This window comes from Cyanistes caeruleus, chromosome 2, assembly GCF_971803275.1.
Source record: "Cyanistes caeruleus chromosome 2, bCyaCae1.hap1.1, whole genome shotgun sequence".
NCBI lineage: Eukaryota > Metazoa > Chordata > Aves > Passeriformes > Paridae > Cyanistes > Cyanistes caeruleus.
The window spans coordinates 115585782-115613267 of NC_141702.1; the positions used below are offsets into that span (position 1 = coordinate 115585782).

The 27486-nt window shown below is 40.1% G+C and overlaps 1 protein-coding gene across 1 annotated transcript in view; it reads right to left on the reverse strand.

Moving 5' to 3' along the window:
- Positions 1-27486, reverse strand: part of LOC111926676 (uncharacterized) — a 253168-nt gene that overhangs the window by 105177 nt on the left and 120505 nt on the right. The window contains exon 11 of the mRNA XM_086873383.1: positions 14426-14549. Within this exon, the coding sequence (XP_086729509.1) occupies positions 14426-14549 (124 nt within the window). The remainder of the gene's footprint in view (positions 1-14425; positions 14550-27486) is intronic.

Consider the following 27486-nt stretch of genomic DNA (forward strand, 5'->3'; position numbering starts at 1 on the left):
ACTTCTGTAACACCTTTTAGAATCTAGCTGGGTACAAAGGGCAATCCATTACAAAGGCAGTAAAGTTTTAATATTAAGACTGATTAATCCTTTCAAATTGTTATTAAAAAATATTTACTAAGTAAAGAGGTTTTTGATAAGAAACCTATAGAAAGCAAAATGTTAATGAATCTGTGGTGGCTCCAGAGCAGAGGATCCCTTTGCACTCACTCTCAACACATGGAAGATTGTACAGTCCCTCTATCAGACAACATATGAAGATTTCTTGTTGGTTCAACATGATAGAGAAGTCTTAGTTCTCCTTTATTAAAAAAAAACACGGGTAAATTACTCAAAAAAGTTTTATCCATATAAAATTGTGAAAGCTTCAAGTATCAGTGATCCCAAACTGTCCTATTGACCAAATTGATGGAGATCTCAATGCCAAAAATAAATTATGTTTAGAATAAATTAAAAGCCACAAGGTGATCTCATTGAAAATTTGTTAAAAAAAAAACAGAGATCAAACTGTTGTTTTTTTGCTTGATTGTTTGGTTGGGTTTTTTTAAAGCCACAAAACTAAATTTAAGTTCTCATGGCAATATTTAGTTTCTCAAATGTCCAAGCAATCTCAGTTTTTACCACAACTCATACTACAGCTGCCATACTTTAGGCACCCATGAGAAGTCTGCAGTTCCATTTCAGGGGAAGTTGTGTTAATTTTCATCACTTCAGCATGATGCTTTGGGGAAATTCAGTCAAGCTGGCATGGCTGGATCATGGCTGATCACTCCTGCCAGAAAGGACACTGGCATGGGACCCAGTGTGGGGGCATAAAAGGGAGGAGAATGAAGGGATTTTCTCAGGGATCTGAACAAAAGGAGTGTTCATCTCCTGTGACTGACAGCTGAGACACTGGAGGTCGAAAGCGGTTTGTTTCCCCACACAGCTTTAACGAGGGGATGCTTTGACTGTGCTGTCCCTTGACCCTTCTATTAGTGGAAAGCTCCTTAAGACTTTCATATTTTCCAAGGTCTCCCTTTATCTCAACAGGGACTGAAACCACATACCACACCACAAACATGTGCTATTTCAGGCACTGAGATGGCGTTTTACAATTCCAGGCTGTGATCAATTACTGACTATTTGAGATTTATAACAAGTGCTTTTTCCACAGAATGGAAATCTGATGGTGACTTCAACCAGCAAGTCCAGTAAAGCTGAACAACTGCTGTTTGAAGAAGAGGCCCCAAATGGATCCATATTTCAAGATTTAGCAAACTCAGAATTGGCAACCTTTGTGTCAGATTTAATCCAACAAACTCTGTTAAAGACTGAATCAATTACAACAGACTCGTGGACAAAAAAAAAAAAAATTATGTGAAGGTAGGATGTGAAATTAGTTACTCTGCACATTCCCTTCTATAGCTGCACATATGTAAACATTTATTCTACCTCTCTTTTTCAGATTATTGTTGTCATTGGGGAAATAATTTAAACTAAGCCAATGATATTCTGGAAGAGTACTCCTGGATCAGTTACTAACCAGTGCCTTTCATTAAGAAAGCTGGTTGTGTCCATGGTGCAGACAACAAGGGATACTCACAAGTGGTCACTTCACCAGCCTAGCCATGTAACGAGGTTCCTAAATTTGGCACAACAACATGGTCCCTGAAGGTGGATGGGATGGACCCAGACCTAGAATACCCAGAAATGGCACTATAATGATGTAGAACCTACAGTCTCTTTACACAACACTCACAGGGATTTAATGCAAAAGTAAGGTACTCAGTGTAACTTAATGTAAAGTTAAAATCTAATACTTACTATTCTAGACCAGACTCAGAAGCTGGGATTGCAATCCACCTAGCAAAAGAACTGCAGGAAGAGGGAGGAGGTGTTATTTCTAATTTAGAGCAAGTCCTATGTTACCCCTTCTGTAGGAAAAAGCAAAATGCCCACAGCTTTTCCAGCCAGAAGAGGTAAGTCTGCACTCCAGAGTGGCTCAGCACTATTTTTATTTCAGAACAATGTTTCAGCAACAGTTTGGGTGAAACACTCTGTGTTTCCATCGTGTAGGTAAACATGGGTCCAAATGAGAGGCCCATGATCACATGGGAATTCTGTCCTGAAGTTGGAATTGAAGACAAATCTCTCAACTTCCCGCCCTGTGTTTTTCCTACCCAGCCTAACTTCTCATCAGCTCTAGGATACCTTAATGATTAAAGGTACAAACCACTTGCAGGGCCTTGAGGATTGCAGTCATTCTCAGGATTATATATATACATATATAAAATATATTTCCTTCTTGCCCCCTCCCCATCTTTTTAAAGCCTTGCAAAGAATTTTTAAGAGAATGCTCTGTAAAAGTCCAAGTGAATTGCCCTGTTTCTCTGACATACATCTGTAACCCATCTTGCTGATTCTGAACACAAACAATTTTGTGCACAAAGACACTGAAATTTCCTTTTTCCGTGACTGCCCTGGTTTTATATACCTCCACTGCTCTGTCTCAGTAGTTCTAGGAGCAAACCAGTCACATTGCAAGTAGAGCAATACAGATGCATTGATGAGCCACGCAGATGTATTCCAAGTGTTTGGGATAGGACTCAAAGTCCTGCACAGCTGGTTTTCTTGGCTAACTTTCACCCTTTTGGAGTTTTCTATGCTTGTAATGCTCTTCAGAACATGTAAGTAATGGACCATGTAAATACAAAGCATTTCTGTAAGAACAGATCTGGATGTCCTCAATTACAATGCTTTCATCCATGCATTTCCTTGAAACCAATATATTGTTTTTCACAGGTATTTCCAAATCTGGTCCATAACTGGGAATAAGGAGTAGAGCCAGTAAAATTTTTCAGCTGGACTAAGTTCCCATAAAAAGGCAAGGCTTCCTTGAAAATGAAATTTTTCATAGGACTCTAGAGTTACATTTATCAGAGTTGAAGGCCCAGAATTTTCTATTAACTTCACAAACACTCACTCCAGTGTGATTCTATCCAGGTTTTTTTTTAAATATTGCAAATCCAGTGTGGACATTCATAGGAAGAATTAAATCTGTAAGGAAAGACTATACTTTCAATCACATTAAGAATGCAAGAATTGTTTTTATTCCCTACCTTATTACTTTACATTTTTCTTACCCAGTATATTTAACGACAGCATTCAGAATGTTTAAATTAGGTTGATTATTATCAAAGTCTTTTCACTAATGAAGCAAATGAGGGTTCTGAAGAGATCTTTGCACCAGAAGGAGTGATTTCCTGATCCATCTGATCCCACAGCAGATCCCAGTGCTGTGAAAAGGCCTGAACTGCAGTACAGGGTGGGGTGCGGAACATCTGTCTCACCTCTCCGATCTCAGAGGCTCACAAAGTGAGAGCTGGAATATTTGATAGCAGTTGTCTCACTGAACTTTTCTGTTCAGTGCAGCATGACATTATTCTGTAATTACATGGTCTTTCCTGCCCAGAGAAAGTGCATTTTTTACTTTTTTTTCCTCCCACATCAAAGTCAAAGATGTCCAGGTACTCCAACACTACTCTCTAAGATTTCTTCAGCTCTTCTTTCCCAGTTTCCTAAGGTTTAGTGGTTGGTTTGCAGGTGGATGGCTTGTCCAGCTTTCACCCTGTATAGTTTGTAACAACTGGAGTCAGGTTTTTCTTGCCTTTTCCCCCCCCCCTTTGAATTTTCATGGATGGAATTTGCCAAGGTTGATTCATTGAATGAAGTCCTGGTGTGTCCACCCGTCAGCGTCTGTGCCGAAGCAGCCAAGCCTTCCCTGGGTGCATTCCCATCCCTCATCAGGCTCTACACAAATGTGCACCATTTTACTGCTTGGCTTATTAGTTCTAAAACCTCCAGATTCTTTACCTCATTCTGGCAGTGAAAAGCTGGGAGGAGGGCTTTTAACTGAACATATATTACAGAAACACTGCATTTAAGTCTCCTTTATAAAGGAATGGAGAACTGACCCTGAATTTTTCAGAGCTGTAATGAATAAAAGGTTCATTTCATGACTCAATGTGCTCTTGCTCTTTGTGGGGGTGCTTTATCTTTAATTATAAGATTATACATCTTATAATCTTTTTGAGTTTAGAACATACAGTCTACACCAGGATCTAATCTGCCTTGCATTCTTTATTTACTTTTTTTATACTGAGAAAAATAGTATGTGTGCAGAATTATTTTTTAATTAACGTTTTCCTTGCTACTAGAACAGCTGGGCAAACTGATCATTCTCATTCTTCTAAAAACTGTTCTTTTTATAATATTTCTGTTTAATAGTATGATCTCAGACTAGAGTTTATTGCTGCTTTTTTTTTTTTCTTTCCTTTACAAGATTTCTTTTAAACCTGCCATTTTAAGTACATGTAAATAGCTGTTCTTCATTTCAATTTGATACTTTTTAATCCTGAGCGAGTAAGAACCATGCACTTGGTTCAGAGTTGTCAGTGCACAGAAGTATTAACAAACACACCTTTTCACATTCACCATCCTATGCTGGTTGCCAGTTGACTCTAAAAGGTTTAACACCAGGTAATAGAAAGCTTCTTAAGGCCAAAAAGGCCAGCCATAATTATTAACAGGTACTCAGGAGACTACTAGGCATTATGAGTTAATGTCTTTCATGTGTCTGGAATTCTGGAGAGGATTCCCTGCATAAAGATGAAGCTGGGTCCTTATTAAAGAAGCCTCACAAATTGATGAGGTGTCTTAGGTTTCACAGTTGCATTCAAACCACGTGCTCCCTAAGCTGCATACTACTGACCTCTTGCCTCTTCCATCCTATCTGCCATCCTTCAATTTGTAGGCAGGCTCCCACACAGTGTGTATCCAACCTCCTCGCTGTCTGCTAGGCTGGAATCCACACAGGCTCCTGGATTAGGATTCCCTTTCAGATGCAGGATTTTAAGATACAAAATGAACAAGGTGAAGGGCTCGATGCCTGCTCTGGGCTGGCCATGTCATTCCTGTCAGAACCACCACACAGGCTCTGCAGATTTACTTTTGACATCTCTCTGTAGATTTTGATGCAGCCACTGATGGATCAGACCTGCTTGTGAGCTGTGCTCACAGGAAGAGCCAACCTAGAAGTGATCAAATGTAAAATAACCAATGGCTGATGCAAGCTTCTTCCCATCTCCACTCACTGTTTCCTTCATAAGACTGGAAACTGGGAAGCAGCTCTTTTGGGTGTATCAGAGGGCCCTCATCAGATTAAAGATTTCATGGTGCAAGGTAACATGCAGAACCATATAAAAATATGGTCCTTATTCAGTCTAAATTGCTTTTGGGGATGAGGACAATTTTAATTTAAGAAATAGCAACATTTCACAAGGTATCTGGAAGCATGGTCATGGATCTGCATTCTTTTTCACGTGATTTTTTGGCAAAACTGAGTTTGGAAGTAGAATTCAGCTGATCAGTCTGTGCTGAGTAAACTGCTACCCTTCCTAGTCAGTAGGAAAAGTTATGCAGCTGTTTCAAGGGCAGCTGCATAAATTCAGCTAAATCATAGAAAAAGCTTTTTATTCATTATAATATGGCCTGGGGCAAAATAAAGCTGAAGTTATTAAACTGTAACTAAAAGCCGGCCACAGTAAAATATATTGAAGTCAAGATTAAAAGCACATACAGAGTGTGAACTCCTAGTGTGGAGGGTGGAGGTTAAGAAAGGAAAAAGCCTAACTCCTTGGTGAAAAACTGAATTTCCTGAAATCTCTTTTCCTGTATCCAAAGTGGATTCTGGGAATTGAAAACTGATATTGAATGTCTGCATCACTGAAAAGAGAAAAGAATCAATCCAGTAATTTTCACTTATAAAAACAATACTAAGACCATGTTCTTTCCACAGTGACCTGGATAACTTTTTTAAGAGTTTCAGACAGCGTCCTATGTCAAACAGTAGTTTTTTTCATGGCAGGGTTGAACTGTTTTGAAAATGCAACAGTTGGCCAGGATAAACCTTTATCTTCATTTACCCATTGTTACTCGTATTTTTGTAGCCTTCTGGTAGCAAGAGGTCACATTTCCATGAAGATAAATTCCTTATTAGACCCAACTGTGGTCTGAGGTCATTGCATATCTGTGCCAGGACAGACTCAGAAGTGATGGTGAATAGGAAGTTTTTGTGTTGTATTGTCCTGGCTTACGGCAGCTGGAGCCAGACAGCGTTAGCACCAATATCAGCATGGGCTAAAGCAGGCATATCTTTCTATTTGCTCATCACACAACAATGAGTAAATAAACACTGTCCTCCATCCAGACTGAGCTGTCAGCCCAATTAGGCAGGAGAATGTCCCAACACCCCGTGTTTCCTATACCTTCACCTCCAGTTCGTACCGCTCGCACGCCCGGGGTGACTTCAGAGCGACGTGGCTGTATTTAAACACAGCCTGGCTGCTGGCAGGGGTCAGCTCTGCTGTGTCAACACTAATCCTTCCTGTCTGCTATCAGCTAGTTTGACATTTGATGTGTGTCAAGTTTCTGCGGCCACTGGAAGCCAAATATCACAGCTCTGAGATAACTCTTTGCCCCACTTTCCTCCAATCGCTGAATAACCTCGTCTTTTCTCTCCTCAAACTCTGAGTCAAGGGGGTCACAAGTTACTAAGGCAACCTTGCATTTGCCTGAGAAATTACGCTAGAACACCATTTCCTATCATTCAGATGCAGTCACAAAAGAATTAAACAGAATGTTCTTGACTACAAGAATTCCACTAGGATAAATGGAGCAGGTCTAAGTTTGCATTGATTTTTACAAACTGCTTAAAACTTGACATGAAAAAGGCCAGCCACCCAAAAGTACAGAATATCTCAATGCTCACGTCAGGCTTGTTCTAAACGAAGCCAAAGGCTTCTCTCACCCCCTCCAACTCCACCAAACAGTTTGTTATGACTCTGTGATAAGGATCAGTATCTACTGAGAGATAAGGCAGGACCACCACCAAACTGGGCCTTCAAAGCACGCAGAGCTGCATTATACCACGGTGTCAAAGGATGTGGCTGTCATGAAGGTGCCAGCTCTTGTCAGAAGGCTGTTCCTTCTATTTTTGTACCAGAGGAGCCTTTCCCATGAGCCCCAGTAGCCATGGGCTGTTAACTGTGGGCTGAACAACACATGGAGTATTATGGACCCCAGCTCTGGCTCGCTTGGTGTCACCTACATGGGCTCAGACATGGACTGACACACCTGCAGGGTCCTGAACTGCAGCATCTCCACGCACACAGCGTTCCACTCAAGGCAATTCCTCATGCTTGGGAACATTTCACTCTTCCAAGAGTGAGTCTGTGTCTTAAGGCACAGACAGAAGTAAATACGGGCAAAACTTGTTTAACAAACAGCACCCAAACACATTTGCTGACTCAGCAGCATGTGCAGATTTGAGTCTGTGTGAGAAGGAGGAGCAACAACACATCTGAAAACTAATTTCTTCACAAAAGGGAAAGAGTTAGAATATGTACAAGTCCAGATGCCTATTTATACCAGCCTAACCATTCTCCTAAACCAGGAGTACTGTGCTCAGTACGATACCCCTCTCCAAACTTGGAATTTCCCCCTCAAGGAAATGACTTAACAAGATTCCATATTGGTGTTAAAAAGTAAAAATTCTCTCGTTTTTGTTATCAAAGTCATTGAATTTGAAAGTGTTTTTAGTCTCAGCTCCAGATACGAGTAAAAATAACGCTACAAAATATGTGTGCACACATATGTGATATAGTCATTATGGATGTAATTATACACTATATAGGCAATTCAAATTTAAATATATCTCAGCAAGGATTCCAAATTTTCTTTGACAAACAGTGCATCAGTGCCAAGAGTAAATATTAAGGCTCTTTGTTGAATGGTCTGTCTTTGCAACACTCACCAATGACCCTCTATTCTAAATGTTTTAGCACTTTCAAATTTAAGTGAAAAATTATGAAATAAGAGTTCCTCCTTTATACCAGAGTTACTAAATCCATCCAGTCTTTCACACTGACCAAACCACTTAAGTTGTATGTGGCTGAGGCACATTAGGAAAGAAATGTGCCCTCTCCATCTTTAATGACAAAACCTGACCTTGATCTCATTTGAGTCTCAGGGAAGGATTAAGCCTGGGACAGAGAAATCCAAAAGGTAAACATTTCTTTTAAATTCACAATTGGTAGCAAAATATAAATAGGCACTCAGGGAAAAAAAAAAAAAAAAGGCTAGAGTTAATTAAAAAAAAAAAAAAAAGAAGAAAATGCTGAAGTTTAACATAAACACTGGATAAAATGTAGATATTTAAACCTACAACAGAAGTTTAAAACCATGTCTCAACAACCCTAATCAATCTTATCAGTGAGAAGTAATTTCACTGCTGTCTCACCAGCAGCAGTAGGTAAGATTATACTAATTCCCACATATATTTCCACTTACCTAGCTGTGCTCTTGCTCTTACCATGCTCAGCCTTCTAAAGCCACAGGGAGAGTGCTTAGGTGAGAGGTTAACTTTACTCATCACATCTTTTTCACAGGTGAGACACATAAAAAACAATATATTGGATTTTAAGCCTGCTAAACCAATAGTTTATGAATTTTTTAAATAAATTTTACTTTACAAGCCAGACAATAAACATATCTCCATCCCTATCTGGGATGCTGCAAAGCTTTATCTGAGGGCAGGTGACAGGCTTGGTCTTACAGGAGTGGCTGTAAAGAAAAAGAACCAGAGGGAGCTTCAGGTCTGTCAGATCCTTTATCAGAGGAAATTATCTGTGTTATATAAGGAACAGCAACATGCTCCTCTCACCCTGAGAGCAAGAAAGGAAAGGAGGAGCTTAAGCAGGAGCTCTTCTGTATTATCAGTTATCAATTCTGTATTATCAATTATCAATATGATCTACATGAAGCACAGCAGCTCTTTCCAAAGTACATAGATGTTGGGATATTTCAAAAAAATCACTGAACATAAATTTTTGGCTACACTATGAATCCAACAATTTTAAGGCATAAGCTTTCATTGAAGATCTTTGGTCCACTTGATCTTTAGCTGATGCCCTTCATTCCAGCTGTGAACACCAAACAGGCAGCACAATATGACCAGAGTGGCCTTGTCCCTAGTGCTGAGTGATTTACAAACAATTCTCCTGGGCAATTTTATGAGAAATTCAGAATTTCTTGGGGTTTTCCGGCTGCTTTCAGATCCTTGGTTTGACTAAGTCACAACACAGCCTACCCAGCCCCTTTTCCCAGACAGGAACTGGAACACATGGCCTGTGGTTGCGCTAAATTAATAAGGGGGTGAAAAAAAAGAAATAAACAGAAGGGACTTTTCCCATGTGTTTTACAACAGTGCAAATCTGTCCCCCATCCAGTTCATCTGCAGCATACCATTCTCCTGCCAGCCATTCCTGTGCTCACTTGCTATATGATACAACTCCAGTCTCCCCCCACCACAAGTTTTATTTTTAATGGGTTCTCTGAATTTCGAAAGGCCAGATACTGATGATGTAAACTGGTGTCAATCCACTCTGGATTTTGAAACCAGATCCAGATTTGCTTCTAAAATATGTATTTAAATGCATGAGGAATTCCCTGCTTGTAATGTATACAGCCTTAAGCCATAATTATTGTCTCTACTTGCATAAGAACATTTACATAGCTATGCAATAAGAACGCTCAGAAAGAAGTATCTTTGCAGACTAAGTTTCACTTTACATAAGTACACTGCAAATTAGGCTCAGAGATAATAGAGCATTATAAATTCTTCAAATGCAGCATTCTTCAAAGGTGAGAGATTCCCACTAAAATGCAGGATTTCCTGAAATGTTTTATAAGAAAAAAAATCTGTGTTGTATTTTTAAACTACGTCCTCCTCACTACCATTTATGTGCCAGTGCAAGAACCATTAGAAGGTTTTTATGTGGTGTGGCTGTGAATTTCCTTATAATTATGAACAGAATATCTCTGGAAACCCCTTTCCCTTCCTTTCCACAGGTCTGAGGAGTATGACAGAACTGACAAATCTCAGAAACATGCTGTGAAGAAGCACAGCCACTCAGCCACTCTTTATTCTTTGGCAAAGCTTGGGATGGCCTGTGGTTTGCACAGTCTGAGAAACCATTTAGGCATCATCCAAAATTACAGTGATCAAGAGCTGCATTTCAGCAGAGGAGACCCAAAATTCTGTATAACTAATTTTCCCACAGTCCACAAAGCCAAAAGTTCAGTCCTAGTGTAATCTCACCCTCTGTTTTTATACAGCTGATCAACATTTGTAACCAGCTGATCTGTTGTCTGTCAAAGGACAGGGACTCAACTCTTCCTCAGTGTGATGTTAAGTAGGTGAAACAAACCATGAGCTGCCTAAAGCTCCCCAGAACACACTGGGGAAGTCATTTAACTTGTAAATAAAGGGCCTGGCTGTGGCTCTTTACAACCACTCTGGCATTGCTAGTCCCTTGGATGCCCAAGTCTGCATGTTCTCAGAAATCTCCTCTAGGCAAAGTATGAGATCAGGCTCTGGGCCTCAATCCAAAAGTTCACGGAAACCCATGGAAATAATTCCCCTCGTTCACTGCAGTTAACATGGGAAACCAAATTTCTCTGAATGCACCTGAAGTATATCCACAGTCAAGTACTTAATCTCCTCATGCAGAGCTTAAACCCATAGGTGTCTGCTTATTCATATTCTGTGCATTTACCGTAACATCACAAGATCCGCTCTTCATCCAAGACATGACTTAAAGCAGATGATAATTGTTGGCAGTAAAAACAAGTATTATGGTCATGCCCAAAATTCATGTTTGTTATGCCAAGCATTACATATAATTAATTTGTGATGTGTAATTTGTCCCAAAGACTTTATCATGGCTCCTCCTCAGCTGCCCTTCAGTGCTACACCACAGCTGAAAACAAGATTTGTTGACAGGTTTATAATGCACAAAGCCTGGCCCAAATCTAGACCAGCTATGTACTACAGAGACTGCACTCAGACTTCACCAATTATCAGAAAATGATGCTTAATAGGCTGCAAAATGTAATTTGAGGGGAAAATAATGAAAAAACCCCTTGGGTTTGATAAGCTGAAACATATGCAAATGTTTTATGACTTCAAACAGGCTGCACCAGTTTCTCACATACCATGCCAATGTACACTTACTGTGGCCACCAAGGAAAAAAAAGGTACAAAAATAAGTAAAAACAATGAAAACAATGAAATTCTGATGACATAAATATGGAGGCTTCTAATAATTAGGCCATGGTATTTAATTTATTCCTGGGAGCCAATGGTTGGGCTGTTGTCTATGCCTGTAGGTGTGGCCATCTCAGCAAGGTTCCAAAAGGAGTCAAATCTCTCTTGGTTGGAAGTACCTAAGTTTGACCCAATCCAGAGTGCTAACATGAGATTTGGAATGCTAACTTGAGATTTTGGAATGGCTGTTGGACCTCATGTCTTGAAGTTGAAGCCAGACAATAACTGAAACAGAACAAAAATGATCTGAGCAAATCTGAAGCTTAAATTCCATAAATAGCACAAAAAAAATTCAGGCAAATTTGCCCTCCCTACCTGCAAACATTCTGCCTTGCTTTCATGAAATACATGGTTAGCCTACACAACTGTATGTGTAAAAACAGAGTTTAAAAAGTTTAAAAAGACAGGCAAAAAATTGGGAGGCCTCATTTAAGAAAGGATTTTTTTTTTTGTCTCTCTCAGCATTAGATTTTATTCTGCAATTGGCAAATGCATTTATAATACTTCTTTTAATTTTATTCTTTTCATTGTAGCAGGGAATACAAGCCAGATTAAGAAGATATCTATGCAGGGAGTTAAAAAGGATCTAAGAAAATGATCCTAAATTTCAAATTGAAATATTTTAAAAACTGTTACTGAAAGGTTGTTCCTGACTTTTTCTTTTGCCCTCACAAATTTCAACTACAGGCTCTAATGGAAACAGAAAATGTGCTAAGGAATTATGAATCTTCCATACAGGCACAAATTAAGGTACTTACAGGGTTGTGGACACCTTCAGATGCCTCATGAACGAGATGGTTAAATTGCTACTGCCTCCAAATTCAGTGATTTATGGTAACGAGAAGCTATACAATATGCTCTTGAAATGCAGTTTGAAATGATTGATAAAGCTTTAGTCTGACTGAACACATACAGTAGATAGATTAAGTGTCTGGCTTATCTGTCTGGTCCTGGGTGTTCATCAGTCAACCTCACTAACAAGCTAAAAGTCAGGATTGTGGTCAGCAAGTTCATATTCATCTGAAAATATGGGGTCTGCAGCGAGCTCTTTCACACAAAGGCAGCACACTGAACCTGTTTAATGCTTGCTTACCCCTGCTAATGCTCCAGGAAAGGAAAGAACTGCAGACTTGAGAAGCAAGTTTACCCCTTGCATTTACTTTTCCCCCTTCATTACTTTTTAACATCACTTTAAGTAACAACTGATGAAACCCATTAACAAACTCATTTTATGGTGCCAGAAATCTCAATAGCTCATAAAATTGTATTATGAACCACGTTAAATTTTGCTCGAGTCAAGTGTGTTTTAATAGTTTTTAATCCAAACACTGGATTTCTGTGTGAGGAGTTACCTTCTAGCCTGGTACACAAAACGGCTTCAAAGTAAAGGCCCAGCTCATAAAGGTGAAGTGGGGTAAGAAATGTGTGGTGTAGAGGATGTAGGTCCAAACTCCCGTGATGTCAGTCAGCATAATGCCACAACCCTCATGAAATCCCAGCTGCCAGAGCCAAGATCTTGAGGGGAATATCTCTAGAATCAGTTGCTTCACCAATAACTCTAATTTCACCGATTCTGTGACTATCAATATTTTCATGGGTCAAATAAGGTATTTAAGCTGGATTTCAAGCTAAAATATATAGAGTATCCTATGGAACTCAGGAAAAATTCAGCACAAGATGAGCCTATTCTGAAAGATCAGCTTTCTCCCCTCCCACCATTCACCACTTCAGGGGGGGGATTGAAAAAAAAAGGATCAATGAACTCCAAACCCCTTTGCTGTTAATCCATTCTGAGCTTCAAACAAGCCTGTGGAAGGACAAGACCTGAAAAGGTATTCGCTATAAAAGAGGCAATGGACACAAAAGTATATGCTGCTAATTAAAAATGTAAAATTATATCACAATGACTTTAAATGAGAATGATCTCAGTCTAATCACATAATACTTTCTTTTGTGCTCTAGGTCACGCCGTCACTCAGATGCAGCATTCAGGAAGCACATTTCATTAGACTAAATAAAGCTTCAATCATGTGTAAAATTTCCAACTTGAATAGGCAGCCATCATATCATTCATCAGTCTAGATGTATTTAATGGGTGTAATTTCTTCCTCATATTTCTGTGTTGATTGTTTCATTTCCATTATAGAAAAATCTTTGAAGGTTGCTCTTTTTGCTGTTCTTTGGGTCAGGATAAATAATGCTTTTTAAGTTGCATCCCAAAAATACATCCCTGTTTATTTGTCAAAAAAATTGGGTGATGGAGATACATTTAAACCAAGACAGAGAGAAACAACAAAGCCAAATCATAACACACACCTTCCCTGCCAGGACTCAGATGGTATTACCAGTACCTCCATATCTTGCAATAAATAATTATGCTTAATCAAAAACAAATTGAGCAGTCTTGTTCAGACACAGCAGCCCCCTGTGGATACTGACACTGTTTCTACAGATGAATGCAAAGGGGTTATGTTTAACACATGACTTTAAAGCAAAACACAAGAGCCCATCTCCATGCCTTACTTCCTCCTTCCCCTTTTTTCACCCTGACATGTGTGCATAGACAAAATGGTAAAATAAAACCTTTTGCCTTTCAAATTTCAAATGGAAAGGGTGAATAAACAATTCAGGGAAGATTTGCAAACTCATCAGGAAGAAACCATAGCAGAGAAGTGTATCTTTCCAGCACCAAATGTTAGTCTTCTAGCTTAATCTGGAAAAGAAAATATTTTCTCCTTGATGCTTAATTTGGATACACAGTTGCCTTGCCTATGAGAAGGAAAATCATGAGAGTTTTGGGCTCCATACGTAGCCAAGGTTTCTGCACCAATAATATAACTTTATAGTTTTCAATCTGCCCTACTTCCCACCACCACCACGCTTTAAAGTTTTTTTATGCCTCCACAGAAGACAGAAATACAGAACATCATATTGGGATTGGGCTAGAGAGAGCCAGCCTAAGCCAATCTTAACCTTACCCAGTTCTTCTTCTTTGATCTCCCCTCCTCTTTATGTCCATTTCAACCATCTGCTGTTTCCCCTGTGATGCAGCCCCAAACCTGTAATGGGATCTGTTCTGCTGCATGGGGCTCAGCACAAACAACAATTTCCATCTCAGAACCCCCAGTCCAACTGGCTCCCAAAACCTTACAGGCTCATCCTTATGAGCAGCACAACCAAGCTGCAGGATGAAAACACAAAAAGCTTTACATTTACCTTTTCTGATGCATGAATATATTTCAGAATCCCAGATTAAACAAAGAGGATGGGACAGAAGATTTATCCAGCTCCAACCATAGCAGTGTCCCAGGTAGTGATCTGAAGCCTGTGGAGTGGCGTTCTGAAAAAAAACAAGCAGTAAAAATATAGATTTAGTACTATTTCTTTTTGATCACAACTTCCAATGAAGACAAGTTATTTTGGCTGTCATGATTATTTTTGAGGGTCGGAACACTGTGGAAGGAAAGTAGCTGGCAGAGACATAGAGGACAGACTTAAGAGAGACTCAGTTCTCTCCCCATAGTTGAAACAGAAAGCTGACAGGTTTAGTTTTGAAAGAAAAGCCACATTTTGGTTGCAAAATCCAGAAGTTCCACTACAGATGCTCATGACCTGAATGAGAATAAAAAGTCCAATGGAAACCCTAAGGACCAGCATTCCAGCCAGGGTAGTTGGGTGCAGTTCAGATAATTAGTGATAAAACATTTACTCATCATTTTGATACACAACCTAATTTTCATTCAAGCCAGTGGTAATATCCTGCTGGTGGGTGCTGAATTGGAGAACTTTGTCCAACTCCCAGAAGGAAAGAGAAAAGCCAGAATCTTTCTCCAAAGACCATGGGGAGACTGGAACCACTTTTCAGCTCTGCCAGAATTTTCCCACGTGATTCCTGCCAAATTTTAATTTTGTCTGACAGAGAGGCTGAAATATATTTTTAAAACCTAATGAACTTTATAAGCCAGCTCGTCTGTGGCATAATTCCCATTAAAAAGGAAAATTAAAAAAAAAAATCAAAAAAACCAAAAAACCAAAAGTGCCTGGGAATGTTTTTAGCACAAGAATTTTTTTTATGGTCTTTTCCCCTCTTTTGTGGCAAAGTGAGAGTAGATATAAAACTTTCTCAACCCATAATATGTGGCATAAGATTGATCTTCAATTAATCCACTTCATACTGTATTTCTCTGATAAGAGTTTTAATGTGAAAAGAAATCTCTGTGTTTCATAGGAGACCTCACAACACTGGTGTGGATAAAGAAGAAGAGATGGAAACCTGCCCTGCAAAGGGAAGCCTGCATCTCTTAAATCCATGATAGGGTCACTCTTCAGCTTTGTATGGGTGACTGGAGCATTTAAAACACAGATCAGCTCTGCTGCAGCCTGACAGGTACACAGGATTCCATAGTATTGCAGCATCTTTAATCTTGGAATGTTTAGAGTCCAAATCATCACACACTTTGAAGCATGGACTCTTTCCTTGTATTTTCATCACCTTTAGTGTCCACAAAGGCATCTGAAAATTCTCAGCCAGATTCCACTCTGTAACTAAGCCATGGCAGAGGATTTAGGAGTCAGGACTGAGGCACGATCTTGGCATTATATGGACATTCCAGAAGGCAATGCACAGGACTAGATAATTTGCCTCTCAAGACTTGCTCAAAAGGAGCTGCCTTACTCCTCAACTCAGCCAGTATTCCTATTTTTATTCCTATCAGCATTTTTTTTATTTTTTTTTAGCATTTACGGGATCCACTCCCACTCATATCTGAGGTCCTGCTGCCTTTGGACAGCTACACAGAATTAGGAACTGAATTCAGAGCTACAGCTTTCCAGCTTGGGCCTATCAGAGAGATCCTAAAGTCTTTTCAGGTCAATGTCTGCAGAGCACACAACCATTTCCCAAAGGCCAGCAAGAACGTTGTCATTTGCTTCAGCAGGCACAAGATCAAAATCCAGCCACGACCATGGATGTATTTCCCAAAAATGTTCTACCCGATAAAAATACTTGCACTCTCTAAGGGGAGTCAGGAATGAGAAAGTTACAGAAGAGTTCATAAACACAGTTCCAACAAAAAAGAGCTCTGCCTCAGACCCAGCTTCAAATTCCCAGCTCATCTGTTTCTCTCATTATGCCCAGCAGATACAGAACAGTTTTGCTTGTCAGGAGCTAAAAGGGTTAATCCAAGGCTGGAAGTTATTTACAGTTAATAGCAGTGGAAAAATTGAAGAGCAGCTTGGTCCAGCATCTAATCACAAAAATAGTTTCTTGTAAAGAGACTTGAGGGCAGAGACTCTGCAAGTTCTTCACGTATTTTAAGTTTTTTCTTCATAAAATGACAGTAAACCCAATATTCTGGGATAAAGTTTTCCATAGCTTTCTGGTGACCTTGAAAAAAAGGAAGTCAATAACTGGCAATTATAAGGAGAGAAAAAAAAAGTTGGCCCAACCTGTTCTCATTTCATCAACTGTGGTATTTCCAGTTTTTTGACAAGCATATTTAGTCAGAAATAATTTTGGGTTATTTTAAGCATGCAAAGACACTGAAGAAAGAATAGTGTACAGTTAGATTAACTATACTGGTTTGAAATCCTTATGGTTATCTTCAAAACCAAATGTCAAGAAATTACACAGAGCTACCCATAAGCTGAGTCTCTTGGCTTAGATATACAAGAAAACCTCTCAAAATTCAAGTCAGTAGTCACAGTAAAAGTTTTGTTGAACCATTGATGCTATCTTTAAGTAGTAGCAACTTTTGAGAAGCACTTGCCTTCGGTTAAAAAAAAAAAAAAGTAGTTTCACCTTCACTGAAAGACAATCCTAAAAACCAGGTGACCTTAAGAACCCTGGTTTAGAATCACATTTCTGCAGTGCCTAAAGCTTCAGCTGCAGCATTAGTTTAAAAGGATCTGAGTATGCTCAGCAAAAATCAATTCAGGGCATGCTGTTATTTCAGTGCCTATTAGATCCAGCGTTAAATCAAATCTTTAAAGGTACTTATGTATCTATTTCCCATTGAAATCAAGGGTTTAGGTGTTTATCCTTTACAGCAGACCAGAGTAAGACACAAGAGGAAAAATGTAACTCACAGAAGTTTCTAGAAGTGTTGTTATCTAGCAGCCAATAGCACTCTTGGAGATTCCTGATCTTTATTTCTGTCAGATTAAAATACTCAGAGCTTGAACCAGAGGGCAGCAAACTAAGCAGTGGGCCATCATCCCTCACCTGGGATGACTGCTGCTGCTGCTGCAGCAGCATTCCTGGACAGTGAGAGAAACAAAAAACTCTTTGACCTGACAGCAGCAGATACAGCCCTTCCAGTGAGAATATCAGATGCAAGTAATAACTCAAAGCATTTCTTCTGTTGAAATCTCTGTCTCTCAGTGCACATTTGCACGGTGCCTTTGTTTTGTCTGAGACCTTTGGATGCAATGATCATCATGATGAGGTGGCAGGGCAAGGGGGAGAGGCTTTAAACTGACAGAGGGCAGGGTTAAATTAGGTACCAGGAAGAAATTCTCTACTGTGAGGGTGGTGAGACACTGGAACAGCCCAGAGAAACTGTGGATGGAAGTGGAATGCTGTCCCATCCCTGGAGGTGTTCCAGTCCAGACTGAAGCTTTCAGCAACCTGGTCTGGTGGAAGGCGAAGCTGGAGCCATGTGGTGTTTAAGGTCCCTTCTGACCCAAACCATTCCATGATAAGCCATTGGCAAAATACAGTTCATGTCCAAAGAGCAGTGCAGTTTCCTGACATGGGGACAAGATATCCACAAGCACTTATACCCAGTGGTTGACAGAAGTGCTGTGGAGCTACCACATTTTGACAGTTCCAAAACACCCACGTAATTAACAAACGATGGGGTTTTCTGGCCCCCCTTCTTCTGATTGTTTTTGTTTCCCTTGTTACCAAATAGTTTGGAGGAAGTTAATGAAAGAGGACTAGGGTAGGCCCTTCTCTGGAAAATTCCCACTGGTCTGACTTCAAGGCTAATAAAAATGCTTTATTGTTTCTTCTGCTGATCCTCCTAACTGGTCAGCAGTGTCCCCCAGGGCACAGTGAGCGCAACAAATTCAGCTTGGAGTGCCTGGTGTCTCATGCACAGTTCTAGTTAGGAATGAGCTTCCTGTTACAAAAGAATCATCCTGTCAAAGAGTTGTTGCTTTTTTTTTTTTAATTTTGAATTTCTCACCTGTTCTTGTCCATGTTTAGAGAGAGCTCATAATGATAACGCTTATTTTTCCACTATACAATTTTTGCCAGGTGTCCCAAATAAGAGTTCCGTGGTATATAGAAAGAAATAGACAGGTGGGTCCCCACCACCATTTCTTACCTCTGCCTGCACTCAAAGCATCACCTCTTAATTTTTCTGTTGTGTGGTTCAGAGGAAGGTGTAAACGTGACTATAATCTGTATATTCCAGATGGATTTATTACACAAAAAAAATGCTTTAAAAAGCAGCAAAAGGAGACTGAAGCCCAAAAGAGTAAAAATAAATATATTTTAATGTATTTGGGCTTTTATTGCCTTTAGCTATTTTACAAGAATCATAAGAATATGGATTAAGTATCTGCCATTAGTGCAAAACATAAGATCAAGACAGATTGGGACTGAAGCACAAGCAGAGTCCTCTTACATCCTAAAGCAACATTCCCTCAAATGGGAAAAAGAGCACAGAATAAAGGCAGACTTCTCTCTCTCCTGAAACCATCAGTCTCTCATGCCACAGGCAGCCTTTCTAATTTCCCTCTGACTTCAGGTGGAGTAGGGAAACTCTGAGATGAGTTCACTGAGTTCACTGAGAGTGTTTCCACTAACTACAGAGGGGTTTGGAGCACACTCAGTATAAATAAAGATGGCAGAATGGCAGAAAAAACAAATGTACTATTTATAGCTAAAGGAAAAAATCCACTGTGGTTCAATACATCTGAAAAAAATTCAAACCCATGCTCCTGAAACAGAGTGAAAGAAATTTTGCTCTTACCTGTACTCTCACCTAGAATGTTTTTCCTATTTCTCAAAATTCTATACAGTCTACTAAAACTCTAGAAATGTGGGAACAAGAAGCAGTAACAATCTTTCTTCTTTCAGGATTCTCAACATAATCCTGTTCTGACTGAAGCTTTACATTGATTTCTATGAAACCAGAATTTCAACCCCAGAGAAGAAACTGCAACCCCCACTTACAAGAAAAAATCTGTCAAAAACACTGGCACAAAAACGTAACTAAACAAAGTACACAAGGGATTTCAAATGAGATTAGAAGCATTGTTTTGACCCTGTGGCTTTCAGAGGGGTGTGAGAAAAACACAGTAAAGAGAACAAGAGGCCTTTGCAAACTCGGCAGCCAAGACAGACTGTTTAAAGGAATTGGAAAAGAAAGTTTAAACGGAAATGGAGTGAAAGGAAAATACAATTCCATCTAGGGTGAAAGGAATGAAGACCAATAATTATTGGGATTCAGTGTTGTTTCTGTGGTAGGTGCTCTAAAATCCATGCTGGAGGAGCAGACAGAAAGGTCACGGAAGTCAGAATTATTATATGAGAAAGGAAGTGAGGAACAATGGGCTCAGAGAAGTCGTGACAACCGAAGGATTGGTGGTCTTCACTGGGAAAGAATGGGTGGCCTTTACTGATGGGCTCTTTCTATAGAGATGAATTACTGTGTGCAGTATCTGCACAGACCAGAAGGGCACTGGTGACAGACTTGCTGAGTTATTTGCTGTGGATAAACTATCTAAATATTCTTTCCTGATTTTGACTTTGAACGAGCCTAAGTGCTGCTGTAATATCTCACAAATCCCACACACACGTATGGTTCTTTGCATAAGAAGAGTCCTCAGCCCCAGATGGACGGACTGTACGTGTCCTTCAGCTGAGCAGAAGGTTGTGCTTTGCAAAGAACAAGATCCTCTGTGCTAAACAGGTGAGCAAAGTCACATGAAAGGGACACAGAGCAACAGTTTCACAAACAACACTTGGATGTATTCTGTCATTTTTTTCTGCAGCTCTGGCCACTGCTCCTTATTGCCCTTCACACACCAGCCTTTTTCTACTAAAGTTTCCAGTTCATTAGCGCAATGGGCCTGTGTTTCACTAAAAAGGACCTTGGTGAACATTAATTGATGTTCCCAAAATTGTATGTTATTAAAGATTTGTGGTTTGTGGCTGATCACTAAATACACACTCTGTTCAGGAATATTAAACCATCAGAGGTGAGTAAAGAAGAAAGAATAGGTGTGATTTTTTGCTTTGGTTTTGTTTTGTTTTTCTTGTATTAATTGAGTTATTCCTTTGAAGATATTCCTTCAGGAGCAATAAGCAAAATCTGTGCCTGTTTTCACAAGAACAACTGAGGGAGGCAGGCAAAAAGGCTGAAATATTTTCCAGGTCATTTAGAGGTGCCACTGTCATAAATGTCCCACTGCAAGTGAGAATCAAGGGGGTGGGATCCTGTAATACTTGTTTACTGCAAGTTTAGCACATGAGAGACCAGATCACAGGTGGGAATATTAGCTGTGTTCAATCTTCTGTTCAAAACAAAATGGTTCATTGCAGGGTGAAAAAAAAACAAAACAAAAAGCACTCAAAGACTGGGAGGTTTCTGTTAGAGGGCACATTTTGCAGCACCAAGCTGTGGGAATCTGTGGGTGTGTAGTATGCTGAGGTTTGAACTTGGGAACTGTGAATGCAATCTTGACATCCAAGAGCAGCAATGTGCAGGAGGAGCCAGTGCCACAGACCACCTCATCTCCGAAAATCCCACAGCAGTCCAGTCCATCTGCACGCCACGAGATCCCAGCCTGGCTTGAGTACAGACATATGAGTATCTGACCCATTATCCACATGGACCTATTCAGTGTCTTTCTGTACCTCCTGCAGCTCTGAATACATGATTAGTGATATGACAAGTGCTTTCTTTCCCTTCCAGCACCCCCCTCCTTTTTATTTTTTATTTTTTTTGGGTCAGGAAATGCCAGCCCATGTGAGTATCTCATAGAAAATGAATGGGAAATTTGCAAATTCCTGTAAACACCCACAAACTTTCTCATGATCTCTTGTCACTCTTCAATGGATGGTCCTTTGCAACTTCCAAGAAGCCTGGGCTGCTGAATACAGCAATCATATTGTGCCAGCCTCTGAAACGTGGGGTTGTTTCACAAGGCAAATGCCCACACCACCTGGAGCTGGGCAAGCACACAGTCACTGAAGTCTAACAGAATAATTCTGACATTTTTTGCTATTTTTCCTTTTTTTTTTTATTTTTTTCCTTTTAAAGCAACCAACACCACACAAATACAGGCCTGTTGAGAATTAGCTTTCTCAGAGTAAGTCTTGTAAAAGCACAGGCTGATCCAGGCTTACCAGTCCTTGACAGGATCCTGCTGGAGGTTTTCTGGAGTGCTGAGCTTACACTTCTTAGTGTCAAGTCTCCAGAAATTCCTAAAAATACCATCTCATCCTTGGCACCAAAGGAGCCTAAGCTGTATCACTGTGGAAGAGCTCTGATATGGTTTCACTGAGTCAAACACCAACCCCACAGCTCCCAGCTCAGCCAAGTGGCCATTTGAGAAAGACACCACATCTTGACTGGAATACAGAAGAGCAGATAAAACCACAGTGGGAAAATCTAGCAGGGGATTTTGTTTCTAAGTCCCCAGAAGTATCTAAGAGTTACTGGAAAATAGCATCTGACAGGTTATCCTGCTTAAGGGAACCAGGTAAAACCCAGTGAAAACAGTCCATTTTGGGGTGTTCAGGCTCCCTCAAACCCTCAGCCAGATGACCCCGAGATGCCCTTACAGATTCAGCAGCAGCCAGAACAAGGAGGAAATCGGGGCCTTATTAGAGACCAGTCAAAGCAAAACAAACCAAAGACCTGGTTGCCACTGCCAAAAATCTACTTTCACAAGTCAGGAATCCTGATCATGCAGCTGCCTCGCTTGCCCCTCATTTTCCCACATCCTCTGAGCTTACAAATGAACCTATTAGAAGGCATGAATTCCTATTTTATTTGCTGGGGGAAAGACAGTAACTAAAGGAGGCTGTGAGCGAATATGCCAATGCTTCCTTTGGTTTTACTGACATGTCATTATATTGCAAAAATAGAACTTGATTTTTAAAATAAACAGAGCATAATATGGAGGTTTCTGTGTAAACAAACAATCGTACATGTGGTGGTATGATACAAAATTTCATGATCAAGAAATTTCTCATTCAGCTTGTCCAATCATCCAGAACAAACTTGCAGTCAGTAGACTTTAATTATAATTGCATCTAATTGATTCTTTTTACTTCCTTTTTTAAATCTGTGGTATTGTGGTGCTGCATCAACAGTAGCTCTTGACACAAGAATGCACATTATGGACTCCAGGGTAGGAAACTGAAAGAACCGTATGAATAACTATCTCATACCCACTACAGCGGTTACTTGCTGTTTATTTTCCTTCAGAAATGTTCAGAGAAATCAGCAAATCTAGCTCTGAGTTTGGAGAGCCATCTATCTCTATCCTGCCTTTGAGGGGAGCCCCTGTCCATGCAGGGAACACTCAGGGAAGGCAGGTCCCAGAGCCTACAGGGGCAGCTGAGTCATGAGTTCTTAAATTGCTGCAAGCATTGAGAGTCAAGCAGTGCTGGCCATGGCACTGGATTATCAGATACCCAGATAATTCCCCTGGGAAAATCATCAGCAGAAAGGGAAGCACCTTCAGGCTTGTATGACAGGTAAATGGGGATTTTCAAAAATTTTCTAATACAGAAAATGTGGGCACCAGTCATAAGTTCATATCCTTTTCTCAAGCAATCTCTGTATGACTTATTCAAGGCAGTACAAAGTCCCTGTGACAGTTCAAAATTGCATCCAGATCTCTTGACTCAGCCCTATTCTTCCCTTAGGCACACTGCCTAACGTGTCCAGCAATAGATAAACAAATCAGAATCCTAAACCACCTTTTCAAAGGATTTTGGTATAACATCTCATTAAAACAATGGAATATAGATTCTTAACTCACTTAGTCATTTTTGAAAATAAGCAGAGGGTTACCAAGGATCATGCTAAAAATACATTTATGCTTTTTGCAAATATTTAAGGCTTGTTATCTGCATATGCTGTGTCAGTCTCTTGACCTCTGCATGTATGAAGACGACAGTCAGAATTCACACACTCTGCTGGTGTTTCTGTCTGGCCTTGCTAACTGGCCCCTAACCAGTTAATGCTGCCTTTTATGGGGGGAGTTCTCCAAAAGCCCATGAAAAACAATAGACATTGAGAACTGGATTTTGGCTTCATCAAATGGCACTATGTGAAAAAAAAAAAAAAAAAAAAAAAAAAGCCCAAACCAAGACTCTCAACAAAGATGTCAGTGACTCAACAGCTCTCAGTAACCACTGCAAAATAAACATTAGGCAGTAATTGCTATGTAGGGGTTGAGCATCTGCTAAGAAGAACCATATTTTCATTGAACTATGATTCTAACAGTAATCTCTCCCCAGCAGGAATATGGCTGAGGGGCAGTACTCCAAACGTGGAGTGTGCTGACATACAGCAGTCCCCCCTCGCACACCAAACACACTCTGCTCCTCCAGAGAAATCACAGAAGGTTTTTGTTTTGAAAGAGGATGTTTGACAATAAAAAATAGCATTTAAAGTCACCAGCTTTCTGGTTACTGTATGCATGGCATCATGTCCCTCAGAGCAAATGTCTCTGAGGGTACCTTTAAATGTGGGGTTTGACCCACAGTAGGGAGAGGCTGCCCAGTGCCAAACCAACACTGAAAGGGCACGTGCCAAAACCCCCTCTCAGCAGGAATCATTAGCCAGGATGAATCCATAAAAGTACTCAGCCAGCTACTTCCCTGTGCAGGGAGCTGGTGTGGTCTGGTGAAACGTCTCTGCCACATGCTGCACTGGGAGCCTTTGGAATAAACCCAGCTTAAACCATGCTGCACTGATAGTGAGACCCTGCCTGTCAACTTTGAACCAAACATCCCTGGGAAAACACACTCTGTTTGGGAACTCAAACTCCTAAAAGAAAGCTCCTTTTGATGGTAAAGCTATGGTAAACTGGAGGAGTGTTTGCTCTTCTGCCATAATCTTGGATAATAGAGCCAGTTTTCTAGACAGAGCTGAGCTTTGGGAATCGGCTATTCCTGTCAGAGCCGGATTCCTCGCAGCAAGAATGCTTGCAATCTGTGCGACTCTCTGTCCCAGGACAGTATGGCTGTGTAAACAGCAGGCTGCACTGGGACTATACTGAAATTTCACATCATACTCTCACAGCAGGGCCAGCCTCCAAAGCCCTGACTCTATTTTTACCTGTTGTGTGTGGGACAGGGCGGTGGTATGTGGGAAATACAGCTGGAACAGAGGGGAGTCATTGTACTTCGCCCTGCATGGCAGGAGGGCGGATGCAAGTCTAAACCAGGTTTATTAAACCGTGCATTTTCTTAAAGTGGTGTGTACAAGAACATGGCACACTGGATATACCCAGGTGCTAAGCCAAGTCTGGAAAGCAACCCAAGTTTTCCATACCTTGGAGTATGGAAAAGTTGGAGTACCTACAGTAGTGTGGACTGACTTTCAGAAGTGCTGGGATCTCTCAGATACCACTGGAGCAAAAAGGCAGAGCCAATAATAGCCAGGCTGAACAAACAACTACTGAAACCCTTGTCTCTGCACAATTAGACTCACAAATGTCTTAGAAAAATCTGCTTCATGCTGCCAAAATTTGAGCACTTGTTTTTGCAAACTTAATGACAGAATTGTAGCATTTACACAATTGTATAAACACCATCAGCCCTAAATTTCAAAATCAGTATCTTACAGGCTTCCAGTTTTCCAGTCTTCCCTATACTTTTTTAATATATATGCAATGTAAAATATTAATTTTTTCTTGCTAGCATAAACATCAATATTACATTTGAGCTCTTCTCTCCATCCATACCTCTGAGTAAACAATACTTGTATACCTCACTTCCAATTAGGAATACAAATTATTTTCTGTAATTTCCATCTAGAACAAAAGCAGTTTTTAACAATAAAGGTTTGGGGGTTTTTTTAACCCTGGCTATAAAATATCATTTGCAGGATACTCTAGAAAGTTGAACTTGACAAGTACAGCTGATAGAGAAGATAGGAGTTGATAGATGACAACTGCTGCAGCTTTTAATATCACTTTATCAGTCATGACACAAGCGATTTCTGATGAGGGGTGATCCTTATAATTCCTCTCAGATGCTGATAAATCCAAGTGGCTGGAAAACTACAAGTCCTCATCCAAAGTCCCTTAAAGAAACAGGCTTTAGAGAGTGACTCAACAAAAATTCCCACCCCAAGCTGCCTGTCAGGGGAAAAAACAAAGAAGAGAGACTCTGAAGGGCAGTTAAGCAGCCAATTTCACCGAAATGTCAAGGATTTTGATCTCTGCACCCCCTTTATAACACTGAAAGCCTCCTTGTACCTATTAAAATGCCATGAAGGAAAAGAAGGCTTTGGGATGAAATCTGGCTTGCAGGGAATAAGGTACCATATAAACACACAGGAAGGAGGCAGTCCCTTCATGAAAAGTTTCCAACAGAACTGGAAACTGTGGGGCTGGATACAGCACGAGGAAACAGTGAGGTGACATTGGCCATGGCAAAGAACATCAGCTGCCTCTCCTCTCCTCTGCAGGCACTCCAGCAAATTGCCAGAGCATGAAACCTCCCCATTTCACCTGAGAGGAGCAAACCACAGGCTTGCCAAAAACAAACCAGCCTTTAACCTTTCCAGTCTTTTAACCTTTACATAAACTGTGCTTGTTTTCCCGTGCGAACAATGGCCTTATTGTTTGACTTAAAATACAGTACATGACCTGTGATGTTAGGAAATGAATGAATTGTTGTGTTGTCAACAGTTGCTTTTTTTCCACGCCTCCCTATATCTAGGAATTTCTTTCCATGCACTTAAGTTTTAAGGAAAACACAACACTTGTGAGAAGGCCGCTGATACCTCAAGCTGACAAGTTATAGTAGGGAAATTATATGACGTAGATTTCAAATAATTCAGGAACTCCTAATCTCAGCCTGCTTTTCAAAAAAAATTCTCTTCAATTTAGGCATGTAACATTAATTTTCAAGAGTTTACATTGCCCAGAAACTCTGATTTCAGACACACAGCAGGGACTTTACAAAATCTGGCTACTTATTAAAATGCCAAAATAGAAGCAGAGCTCTTCTGAACATCTGGCCAGACTGTGGGTATGTGACTCAAGATGACTGCATGAGAAAATACAGGGTAGGTAAGAGAGCAACAAAAGATTAGGAGGAAAAATTCAGACACTCATTCAATATTAGACATGAAGTCCTTCTTCAAACACTCATTGCTTACTACAAGTTCATTTAAAATTGGAAAATGTCCAAAACTGTTATGGCAAAGAGAAAGATAAAGCAGAATTTTTACATAGAACAGAGAAAGTATCCAAAACATCCATCTTCTCAAGGATAAGAGACAACAGTGTAACGATTAAGGAAGAAACACTTATGAAAAGACATCCTTAGAGTTCAAAAAGCTTTTAAAAAGAAATTCAAAACCAGTATGAAACATCCTTTAAGCAATTGCACACCAGTTACTAGATTAAAACACTTCAGTCAGTTCAGGAAAGGAAAGATTCTCACTTTTGTGAGACCTGCTGGACGTTAAATGGCCATGTGAACATATGTTTATGTAGAGGAAATATTTACACAGGTCAGACTTACTCCTACATGAAAGGACAGGTGTGGAAACTACACATATAAATGTACATTTCCTGGGCCAAAGCACTGTGTGACAAAGCTGATTACAGACTTCTTGACCCATTTCAGCCAACAGCATCATAGCTTGAGCCAGCTTTCATTTTATTATATATTGCCTTGAAAGAGTTTAAATTTAGGAGAAGGATCTTTTTTGGCTGCTTTTGGTCAGCAGCCTCCCTTGAGCCACTGCTTCCACGAGCTCCTGGGAAATGACCAAAAATATTCATCTGATTGCTCTTTTGTGGGATATGCTTAAGTATCACAGCAATGTGAAAGGGATACCACTTCAATGATATAATGCATATTTTAATCACAGAGTAGGAATTATTAGCCTACAGCTCTGAGATTTCAACTTAAAAAAATTCTATGTGAGTCCCTCAGGGGTAGTTCAAGAAGCATAAGGCACCCCCAATATACTACCGTCAGAAAACTAGTGTGAATGTATCTTAAATTTGGTAGAAATAGAAATAATGAAAGGAGAAAAGAAAGAATATCAAAGGAGAAGAGG